At 44.1% G+C, this 12,303-nt stretch overlaps 1 protein-coding gene across 1 annotated transcript in view; it reads left to right on the forward strand.

Annotated features, from left to right (window-relative positions):
- Window positions 1-5,479: 5,479 nt before the first annotated feature.
- The window catches only part of apaf1 (apoptotic peptidase activating factor 1), an 82,989-nt gene continuing 76,165 nt past the window's right edge, over window positions 5,480-12,303 (forward strand). Inside the window, exons 1-6 of the mRNA XM_056276509.1 lie at window positions 5,480-5,614; window positions 6,822-7,038; window positions 8,435-8,639; window positions 8,856-9,053; window positions 9,503-9,692; window positions 11,636-11,748. Coding sequence (XP_056132484.1) covers window positions 6,895-7,038; window positions 8,435-8,639; window positions 8,856-9,053; window positions 9,503-9,692; window positions 11,636-11,748 — 850 coding nt within the window. The 5' untranslated portion in view covers window positions 5,480-5,614; window positions 6,822-6,894. The remainder of the gene's footprint in view (window positions 5,615-6,821; window positions 7,039-8,434; window positions 8,640-8,855; window positions 9,054-9,502; window positions 9,693-11,635; window positions 11,749-12,303) is intronic.

Raw genomic sequence — 12,303 nt, forward strand, 5'->3', positions numbered from 1 at the left:
GGAAGTTCGAAAGAATCAAGAGGAGAGACACAATTGATTTTAATATATAAAAAACGGGGGGGGGTGTCTAGGTGGCATAGCAGGCTATTCCATTGCCTACCAACACAGGGATCGCCAGTTCGAATCCCCGTGATACCTCCGGCTTGGTCGGGCGTCCCTACAGACACAATTGACCATGTCTGTGAGTGGGAAGCCGGATGTGGGTATGTGTCCTGGTCACTGCTGTGGTTGGTCGGGGCGCCTGTCTGGGGGGGAGGGGAAACTGGGGGGAATAGCGTGATCCTCTCATGTGCTACGTCCCCCTGACAAAACTCCTGACTGTCAGGTGAGAAGAAGCAGCTGGCGACTCCACATGTATCGGAGGAGGCATGTGGTAGCCTGCAGCCCTTCCCGGATCAGCAGAGGGGGTGGAGCAGAGATCAGGATGGCTCGGAAGAGTGGGGTAATTGGCCGGATACAATTGGGGATAAAGGGAGGGGGGGGAATAAAAAAAGACAAGAAAAAAAGACAAGGAACAATAGAATAAATGGACAAAAAAGGAATTTTCATATTTATGGCAAAAAAGTAATATCCTCCCAATTTTGAATTTAGATTGGCACCAAGCTAGTACTTTACAAGTTTCACAAACTGAAACTGCTACTTTGCATTGACAGTGGCACTGCTGCAATCCACCTTACAAAGGAGAAAATGGCACTTTCAAAGTACAGTGGTTTGAACAAACACAGAGCACGGCTCGAGTGTTCTTATCATTTTAACCTTTATTTATCCAGGCATGGCTAACTGGCCACGCATTTCTGAGCAGCAGTCAGTCTCACACACAAGCAATGCAGTTGGCATCACAACGGGGTACAGCCCAGTGCAACCACAGACCTCTATGACTGGCCACTGATTTGCTCCATAACCTTCAGTGGGATCTTTACACCAGTTTCTCCTACATCCGCTGTCTTTCACTCCACAGGGCAGGCCATACGTGGATAAGATGCGCAGAGATCGTATTGAAATGCTCCAGGGCCTCCGGCAAGAGAAGAGGACTTGGAAAATACTCGAGCATTCAAGTTAAAGTGTGTTTTGCCCCAGGAAAATAAAATGTTACAAGTCGAAGAGGAAGATTTATTTCTATTATGCCTTTTCTATGCAAAACCAGTCCTTGTGCCTTTTTACTGTCTCCTTCTGTGGCAGGTAGGACAGACGGTGAAGGAGAAAGGTGACCAGGTACAGAGCAGACTGGAGAAGATGTGGACCAGCCTCTATCTGCCTGATGCGCACAGATCACAGTCTGTGGTCACACAGTCCTCCATGGCTAGCCACTGGTTTACTCCATAACCTTCAGTGGGATCTTTACACTGGTTTCCCCTACATCCGCTGTCTTTCGCTCCACAGGGCAGGCCATACATAGATCAGATGCGCAGAGATCGTATCGAAATGCTCCAGGGGCTCCGGCAAGAGAAGGAGAAGAGGGTTCAGAATCTGGAGAAAATGGTAAAGGGTGGTGTGGCCCAACCATTCAGACTGCCCCCCCCTGCAACCCTGCCATATGGAAAACTCAACCTCCCACTCCAGCCTACAGGGACTCACTGCCTCTCTGAGCCAGCATACACAAGAACACATCAATACTCCTAATGCCTTGTCTGTATCCAGCATTTCTCTACAGGCTGTTTAGAAATGAAGGAAACACTCTTTATCTTTATACTAATGCATTATATCGTAAAAGGAGTGGCACCTAATCAATCAATCAGTCAATCAAATCTTACTTTATTCAGACACAGGTCCATATTTAAAAAAACAACAACAACAAAATACAACACAGGACAACAACACAAAAATATAGCTAAAACAGCAGTTCACAAATCCACAATGATTAAAACCTATACAGACATTTGTTCCATGTTTCCAGAAACAAGAGGAGCACCTTGTGTCTCTTTGTGTAGGCTCAGTTAAGAGCATTGTAATTACATTCTTGGAATCAATTAATTGACACATAAATTTGTACATAAAATTCCTCAACACAGCATGGAAAGTGGGAACAATACCAGTCACAAACGGATGACTTGCACTTGTCAATCTTGGAAACTTGAGCAAGATTCTGAATGCATCATACAGTGGTGTGAAAAAGTGTTTGCCCCCTTCCTGATTTCTTATTTTTTTGCATGTTTGTCACACTTAAATGTTTCAGATCATCAAACAAATTTAAATATTAGACAAAGATTACACAAGTTAACACAAAATGCAGTTTTCAAATGAAGGTTTTTATTATTAAGGGGGAAAAAAATCCAAAGCTACATGGTCCTGTGTGAAAAAGTGATTGCCCCCTAAACCTAACAACTGGTTGGGCCACCCTTAGCAGCAACAACTGCAATCAAGCATTTGCGATAACTGGCAATGAGTCTTTTACAGCGCTGTGGAGGAATTTTGGCCCACTCATCTTTGCAGAATTGTTGTAATTCAGCCACATTGGAGGGTTTTTGAGCATGAACCGCCTTTTTAAGGTCATGCCACAGCATCTCAATCGGATTCAGGTCAGGACTTTGACTAGGCCACTCCAAAGTCTTTATTTTGTTTTTCTTAAGCCATTCAGAGGTGGACTTGCTGATGTGTTTTGGATCATTGTCCTGCTGCAGAACCCAAGTGCGCTTCAGCTTGAGGTCACGAACAGATGGCCGGACATTCTCCTTCAGGATTTTTTGGTAGACAGCAGAATTCATGGTTCCATTTACCACAGCAAGTCTTCCAGGTCCTGAAGCAGCAAAACAGCCCCAGACCATCACACTACCACCACCATATTTTACTGTTGGTATGATGTTCCTTTTCTGAAATGCGGTGTTATTTTTACGCCAGATGTAATGGGACACACACCTTCCAAAAAAAGTTCAACTTTTGTCTCGTCAGTCCACAGAGTATTTTCCCAAAAGTCTTGGGGATCATCAGGATGTTTTCTGGCAAAACTGAGATGAGCCTTTATGTTCTTTTTGCTCGGCAGTGGTTTTCGTCTTGGAACTCTGCCATGCAGGCCATTTTTGCCCAGTCTCTTTCTTATGGTGGAGTCATGAACACTGACCTTAACTAAGGCAAGTGAGGCCTGCAGTTCTTTGGATGTTGTTGTGGGGTCTTTTGTGACCTCTTGGATGAGTCGTCGCTGCGCTCTTGGGGTAAATTGGTCGGCCGGCCACTCCTGGGAAGGTTCACCACTGTTCCATGTTTTCGCCATTTGTGGATAATGGCTCTCACTGTGGTTCGCTGGAGTCCCAAAGCTTTAGAAATGGCTTTATAACCTTTTCCAGACTGATAGATTTCAATTACTTTGTTTCTCATTTGTTCCTGAATTTCTTTGGATTGCAGCATGATGTCTAGCTTTTGAGAATCTTTTGGTCTACTTCACTTTGTCAGGCAGGTCCTATTTAAGTGATTTCTTGACTGAGAAGAGATGTGGCAGTAATCAGGCCTGGGTATGGCTAGAGAAATTGAACTCAGCTTTCCAAAGATGTGATAAACCACACTTAATTTATATTTTAACAGGGGGGGGGGCAATCACTTTTTCACACAGGGCCATGTAGGTTTGGATTTTTCTTTTCCCTTAATAAAAACCTTCATTAAAAAACTGCATTTTGTGTTTACTTGTGTTATCTTTGTCTAATATTTAAATTAGTTTGATGATCTGAAACATTTAAGTGTGACAAACATGCAAAAAAATAAGAAATCCGGAAGGGGGCAAACACTTTCACACCACTGTATATACTACCTGCAGCTTTTTAATTTTTGCTTTGCTATAATTGCACCACAGGTGGGCTGTATAGAGTGGAGTACAGTAGTTCCTACAAAGAGCAGTTTTAACATCATCCATACACGTGAAATTTGCATGCCAGCATATCAGCTTGTGCATATAGTTTGCAACACTGGTGCTGCACATCATCGTCATCACATTAATCATTCCTGATGATGGGACCCAGACATCTTACTTTGTTCATCACATTTAGTGCTTGGCCTGCCAAGAAGAATGAAGGTAAAATTTGCTTCTGATCCTCCTTGGTTTTAGCAATCATGACAACACTATTTTTAGAGTTAGATTTAATGTCATGCTGCACACCATGACTTGAGCAGACTCTCAGCAGTTGCTGTAAGCCAACACTATAAGGGAACAGTATGACTAAGTCATCCGCGTACATCAGATGGTTAATAAGACTATCCCCCACCATACAGTCAGTCTTACACTCTTAACTTTTTGGAAAGATCATCCATATACACATTGAAGAGAACAGGTGACAGTATTCCACCTTGTCAGACCCCATTGGTCACTGAGAAGGGTACAGATATACTCTTAGGCCATCTAACTTGCATGGTTTGATATGAATACCAAAAAGGCAAGATCTTTATCAGATTAGAGGGGACCCCTCGGTCTTGTAGTTTAACAAACAATTTTACCATGATTAATGCGGTCAAACGCTTTTGATGCATCCAGGAAACACAAATACTGTAGTATTACATCTTCTATACTTATTAACAACTTCCTTCAGTGCATATATGCACAAATCTGTGCCGTGTTTATTTTCAAAACCAAATTGATTGTCAGTAGTTGATATGTATTCTTGAAGCCTATCCAAGAGAATTGGTTCTCATACTTTGGAAAGTATGCTAGCCAGAGCAACTGGCCTGTCATTTTCTATACTGGATATTTTATCGGTTTTGTCTTTGATTACTGGCACTAACAGGACAGACAACATAGAGTCAGGTAGTATAATAAATAAATAGATAGAAAAAAGAGATGGTGTTTGAATTTGTTTTTCATTTCAGAATGACATATCTACCATTTCCTAAAACATATTTTCAGTGTTCGCTCATGTTGCATAAAGTGGATGTTATTAAGCATTAAGAGACTTATTATTATGCTTAAGATATAGTGTGGCAGGAATGAGGAAAAACACAGGAGACCAAGGCGAGTTTGATGTTTATTCCTCAACTCCAAAAACCAACTGCAGCAGGAACAACCCTGCACCGGCGAGCCCGGGAACGTAAACCACGCCCCCAGCTCACAGTCCTGCTGGGTGAGAGGCATAGCCTCTAGTGTCCGCCACAATAATAGCATTATTAAGGGTGAAATTGTATTTCTGAAACTGACCAATTTAGGATTTTTTTTCTTTTATGTGTGATGATTTGGAAATAAATCCTACACGCTTGTACAGAGTCTTTTATTTGTACTTTTTCCATTTACCTGCTCTTTATTCCCTTAATTGGCGTCACATTGTAGGTCGCGTTAACAGGTTGGCTTCGAGCCACCGTAGACGGTGAGCGCATTAACCACCGCCGCCAATGCAAACAGCACGCTCTCACCTGTCGCTGGGCAGCATGCTCCCTTTGCCCAGTGACAGCCCAACGCGTCTTAGCTCAGCCCGTCACATGGTTGAAAAATCGCCATCGGATTGGCTAGTCCCCGCCGGGGGAACTTGTTTTTGTTGTAACCAGGAAGCTAGCTGCCTTACTACGAAATTGCCCATCTGGGCGTGTAGTTCCGCGCGGCGCTGGCAGATCTGTTTCATTCAATTAACCCTCGTCGAAATGAGGTCGTCTTGTCACTGTTGACAGCTTGGTACCAGGCTCCGTCACTGAGGACGAGGAGATATTTGTAAGTGTTCGACTTTTGGTTACTTCCTTTGTTTGCTTTTTTTCGCGCAGTGTCTCAGCTTGCCCGGCAACACTAGTGTCGTTATCGTGATGTTGCTGTAAACGCTGCGAAGTGTGTAAATGTAACAGTCGCATTTTAAACCGACTACATGATCTGGTCATTTTCGTTCATGGCAGTGGCAAGTATGTACTGCCCTGCTGTCAGAGAGTACTGTAGCTAGTTACACAACATATTGCTCGAAGCAGCCGCTTGATTGGGTCAAGTTTACAGAGAAGTAAGTCGTCTGATATTTAACTGTTTTGTCAAGTCATTTTCGTTGACTAAAGCGAATGTTTGTTAAACAACAAACAAGATGTGATTCTTGGACGTGTAAGTTGAGCAGTATCTAATAGTTCTGGTGAGAACTCCCAAATAGCGGTGCCATTACAAACTCAGTGCTGTCTTTAACTAACTCCAAAATAAGCTTTCATTTCACTTTCTCAAGCGAGAATATGGGATAGTCCTTCGGCGTCATTAAGGAACGTTACTGTTGTTTTTAAACACACCATGACTTGTGTCACTTTATTTAAATCCCTTTCAGTTCAAGTTTACTGTGCGCCAGGTGAGTACAGACGAGTCAGTGACGAACATAAAGCCACAGGGCATGTACTGTGCATAACGTTTTGAATTTTGAGAAAAGCTAAAAAACATCCAACCGCCAAATAACATTATATAGAGATACTGAACTATCTAATTTGCATGTAAAGCACGGGGCGAGTAATTTAGCAGCACATAATGCAGATGTTTAGCACGTGTGGTAGACATATTGTAGTGATATGAAAACGTCTTAACGTTTATACAAAGGAGAAATTACCTAGTTGTCTTTGAAAAGGGCTTTTAAAATGTAATTCTTTGTACAAGTACAGAGCAAGAGATACTGAGTATTTACACAGCCTGTAATTATACTAGTTATGCTAATTATTTTTAATAGTGAAATATGTTGGTGGATGCTGGGAACCTGCAATAGGAAGTAAATGTCCTTTAATGTCCGTTAGTGTTTGTGCTGGTGAAGAGCAGTTTGGTGTGTGTGTGTGTGTGTGTGTGTGTGTGTGTGTGTGTGTGTGTGTGTGTGTGTGTGTGTGTGTGTGTGTGTGTGTGTGTGTGTGTGTGTGTGTGTGTGTGAAAATGGGAAAGCAGGCTGTTTAATCTTTACATTTCCACTGCACAGCAACAGAATCCAGTTGGAAGCATCTCCTCTGCACACTTTTCCAGAGGCCGCATGATAGTTGTGTCTTGTTGCCATGGCAATGGAGGAAGGGGCACTAAGCTGTCTGCTACGCTCTCGTGCCATCCTGGAGCAGGACATCAAGGCTGCCTACCTGATGGACCACATGATCACCGATGGCGTGCTGACCGTGGATGAGGAGGAGAGAATTAAGAATCAGGTGAGAGTGTAAAGATACTGTGAAACCCAAAGTGGTGCTTTTTTCATTCAGCCAACTAAATCTTGATACCATCACTGTATCAAACTCTTCAGGAGATGTGGAAAGAATCTAACTGTGTGATCTTGTCCTGCTTTCCCCATTTATTTGTTTTTCACTGGGCTCCAACTCTCTGACTCCATCTGTCCACTGAGTAATTTTTTCTCTGTCTTCCTACGTCTTACACTTATCATAAGCAAGTGTGTTTTTATATCAAGCAAATCAGGAGTATTTTAGTGACAGCACTCCTTCCTATTTCTGCTTTCTGAATTTTTATTTCTGCTCTTTTTCTGGCCCTCTGTAATTACAAGGCAATGAGAACCTGGTGGTTCTCATTGTAAGCACCAGGTATAAATGCAAAGGTTGTGATCAGATCACTCATTATCAAGATAATGTAATTTCAGATTGTATGTTAAAACCAGGGCGGCATGGTGGCGCAGTGGTTAGTGCTGTCGTCTTAGAGCAAGAAGGTCCTGGGTTTGAACCCCAGGGTTGTCCAACCTTGGGGGTCATCCCAGGTCATCCTCTGTGTGGAGTTTGCATGTTCTCCCCGTGTCTGCGTGGGTTTCCTCCAGGTGCTCCGGTTTCCTCTCACCGTCCAAAGACATATAGGTCAGGTGAATAGGATTTACTAAATTGTCCCTAGGTGTGAATATGTCTGCCCTGCGATGAACTGGCGACCTGTCCAGGATGTTTCCCCGCCTTCCGCCCAATGACTGCTGGGATAGGCTCCAGCATCCCGCGACCCTAATTAGGATAAGCAGGTTGGGAAATGGATGGATGGATGTTAAAACCAGGTATAAATGAGGTCATAGGGTAGCTGCTGAGGTAATAGGGTATCAGTGCCCCAGAGTGGGGCACTGATACCCATTGACACACCAGGCTACTCTTCAACATTTTTTTTAAAATTTATTTCTGATTTTTCTCCCAATTTAGTGGCTAATCGATCCCTATTTTAATTCAAACACCCACCCTCATACTGCATGCGTCCGCCAACTGCATCTCTCCGGCCGGCAGTCTCGAAGGAGACGCCTCGCCACTTCCGTGACAAGGCGACTCCAGGCCGAACCACTTTTTTTTCTGACACACCCAGAGACGCATTCATGTGATGAACACAAGCTGACTCCGCCCCCCTCCCGAAGACAGCGTTGCCAATATTGCTGCTTCATCGAGTCCGGCCATAGTCGGATCTGACGAGACCGGGGCGCGAACCCCAGTCCCCAGTGGGCAACTGCCTCTTCAACATTTTTGTTATGTCGATTATAGTGTTGCTTATTCTAATGTGACAGTTACTGTAAGCTGTATGAAACAAATTTTCCGCAAAATGGCTATGTTTAAAGTTAATGATGCTTCTCTCTAGCCCACCAGAAGGGATCAGGCTGTGGCCCTGCTGGAACTGCTGCTGAAGAAAGACAACAGGGCATACATCTCCTTCTACAACGCTTTGGTGAGGGAGAGCTATGGAGACCTGGCTGGCCTTCTCCACAACAACCTACCCCTCATGTCCCCTGAGGGCCACAAGAGCTTCTCTGATGGGGGCACACCCTATGGTGAGGAGGGTATGGGTAAGCCGTGAGTGCTTTGAGGAAAAGAAGGAGGGTGAAAAACCTAGAGGCCAAAATGTTCAGTGACTGCTGGCTGACTTATGGACATTTGTTGTTTTCACCTGAATGAAATGGTTTTGATATTTTTTGTGTCTGTGTCTACTGTGTGGTTAGACACTGCTTTTAACCTAAATTGTCTCCCTCTATCTTTGTCAATCTCATTCTTTTGTCCAACAGTGCAGACAGTTCTGAGCGAGGGTGGCGTGCCTCAAAGGCCTGTGGTGTTTGTCAGTAGACCGGAGCTGGTGAACCGTATCAGGGAGAGGCTCTACCGGCTCCAGAAACAGCCCGGTTGGGTCACAGTCTTTGGCATGGCTGGCTCGGGAAAATCTGTCTTAGCAGCTGAGGCTGTACGGAATCATGCTCTCATTGAAGGTGAATGGTGGTTTATGCCATGGACACTGACCACAGACACACAAGGGAGTGTGGTTATACTGATAGGGTTGCTTCCCAGTTGTGGAGAAATCAATCCAGAGAAGTTTGGGAGGAAGTTGTTCGGTGTTGATTATGCATACAGACAGATCTAATGTACTGTCTTTCCATTTTGATTTAACATATTATGAAAATTGGATCATGTGGCCTATGACAGAAAATAGTAGAACTGAACTTTGAAATAGAAAATGGTTAGAAACATTGAATTGACACACATCCTCAATGTGTTCATGGCTGAGCTTTCTAGATGCAAACAGGCTTTATTACATTTGAGGCTAGTTTTGCATAGCTAAAATCATTAAAATGTGTACATGTTAATAGAATACATTCACTGGCATATGTAAAGATTGCTCAGAACACCTTTTCCTCACTACTCCTTGTTCTGTCCACAGAGTGTTTCCCTGGAGGTGTCCATTGGTTGTCTATCGGCCAGCTGGACAAGCCAGACCTGCTGGGGAAGATCCAGTCCCTGTGTTTCCGTTTGGAGCAGAGCCAGGACCCCCAATCTCTCCACAGGCCCCCCAACTCACTTGATGAGGCCAAGGAATGCCTGCGCTTCCTCATACTGCGCAGGTATCCCCGGTGAGTGACTGGCTTGTTCTCCATTAGCCCACTTGTCATCCAGCCACACATAACAGTTGTAAATTGGCTGCGGGCTGTAACTGTACATTTCTAGGTTTTGTACTTGATGCAAAGTGCATGGGAATTTAGTTTGTTGAGTACAATAATAACTAGAGGAGTGCACTCATTAGAGTGCAAATCTCTGCAGGGCGTACGTATCTCCCTTTCTTTGGTGCTCAGACTTGGCGACAAACCACCCTTTTTTCCTCTACCGGGAGAAGGAACACACAGACAGACAAACCAGCATTTTTCCTGCCATTATAAGAATTTTATGCAGCGCCCAAGTCAATTGAACAGGAAGTATGGAGAAAGAAAAACTTAATATGCAGCGCTCAAGGTAAAAAAAATCTACCTAATAAAAACGTTTTGCTTGTCAAGTCTGTTGGTGCACAGCCTCCTTAGTGAACCCTCGTATGAAAGCAACCAAGTCTGACATGAAATCAGAGATCAGGCTATCATAATTTGAAAGCCCTTATTGAAAGACTTCAAATGGTTTAACCATCATGGTTTTCATGATATAAAATGAATGAAGCAGTAAGTCATTCTAAAGCAGTAAAACAACTATAAGAAAATACTTCAAATGTGTTAAACCTTTGCGGTTTTCATGTTAAATCAAGGCAAAAGGCTGCTCTGCTGATTGACTTTCATTCATGGAACAACGGTAAGAAAACATAGCTCAGCCCAGTGTTGTAGTACTCAAGTCCTGATTTTCAGGACTCGTGACTCGACTTGGACTTGAGCACTGATGACTCGGGCTTGGACTTGGACTCGAGCATTGACTGCATTCAGACCCGGAAGATGAGGACTCGGACTTGTTAATTGATAAAGACTGTTTTTTTGTTTTTGTTAGTTTTTTTTGTAATAGGCCCTAATAATTTGGTATAAGATATTGATAGCTATATTAATACCGTAACATTGATCACCACGTTCTAATAGAATGTGGTGATCAATAGTACGGTGCCAGAGTGGAGCACTGGACCCCATCTTGGAACTCGACTCAGACTCAACCTTGATGACTCAGACTCGGACTCAGGTAATGGGGACTTGACTCGGACTCGACTCGGACTCTTCTTTGGGGACTCGGACTCGAACACCGGGGACTCGAGACTCGACTCGGACTCGAGGTTTAGTGACTCAACTACAACACTGGCTCAGCCATGGGAAATGTTTTGTTGTGGCTACTGAGATGATTTCCTGCTGTGAGTGTAATTAATCCTACTCTTTGAAATTGAACATTGGAGACTATGTCACTTCCATGTGGTGGGGAGGTGAACAAGGTGAATTATTTTTGGTTCATCCATAGTTCCTCTAGTTCTCCTGTGCTGAGATCAGCAGTGAATGATCTGCTAGCTTGCAAAATTTGATTGACTTCTCGTTAACTGTCAAGACTCATACCCGATCCACCTTAACTGTAGATGTGAGTAGCACATGCACACAGTTGACTTAGATCGGGCAGCGGCGGAGAGCAGCGTTGGTCGAGCGAGCTAGAGAGTGAATGGAGAGAGGGGACGTGGATGGCGAGAACAAACGTTTTTCGAAGGTTTTGAATCACCGCAACCATGAGAGATTCTTTATCATACACTCGTAACTGTTCACAAAAATTTTAGACTGATAGAGCCAGTAGTTTGCGAGATTAGGCGCAGACAGACACAACACACACACACACACATACACACTACCAAACACATAATCCCCTCCGGGCTACTGCCTGGCGGAGGTAAACATTCATGACTTTAGTCGGAACAGATTTGTGTTCAGATTGCTCATAGTCTTTTGGAAGATACTGCTGCAGAACCTTGTTGTTCTGGTTTGATTGGTACCCAGCTACTAGATGTATTGGTTTGCTTGGCGACTGTGATGCTTAATAGGTTTTCTGACAGTTTATTTCTGTGTGTGATTGCCAGGTCTCTGCTGATTCTCGATGACATCTGGGACAGCACAGTTCTCAAGTCCTTTGACATTCATTGTCGCATCCTTCTGACCACCAGAGACAGAAGCCTTACTGATTCTGTTAGTGGTATGTTTGCGTTAGTTCACATAGTGTTTGTTTTTTCCTGTATCTCTTAAGTATTTGTTCACAAATTCCTTTTGTAAATTTGAATAAAGACATTAAAATAAGCCTCAGGGGCGTCCGGGTGGCGTGGCGGTCTATTCCATTGCCTGCTAACATGGGGATTGCTGGTTTGAATCCCCGTGTTACCTTCGGCTTGGTTGGGCGTTCCTACAGACACAATTGGCTGTGTTTGCGGGTGGGAAGTCTGATGTGGGTATGTGTCCTGGTCACTGCACTAGCGCCTCCTCTGGTCAGTCGGGGTGTCTGTTAAGGGGGGAGGGGGAATAGCGTGATCCTCCCATGCGCTACGTCCTCCTAGCAAAACTCCTCATTGTCAGGTGAAAAGAAGCAGCTGGCGACTCCACATGTATTGGAGGAGGCATGTGTAGTGTGCAGCCCTCCCCGGATCGGCAGAGTGGGTGGAGCAGATACCGGGACGACTCGGAAGAGTAGGGTAATTGGCCAATTACAGTTGGAGAGAAAAAGGGGGGGGAAATCCACAAAAAAAAGCCTCAAGTT

This window comes from Lampris incognitus, chromosome 3, assembly GCF_029633865.1.
Source record: "Lampris incognitus isolate fLamInc1 chromosome 3, fLamInc1.hap2, whole genome shotgun sequence".
Lineage (NCBI taxonomy): Eukaryota > Metazoa > Chordata > Actinopteri > Lampriformes > Lampridae > Lampris > Lampris incognitus.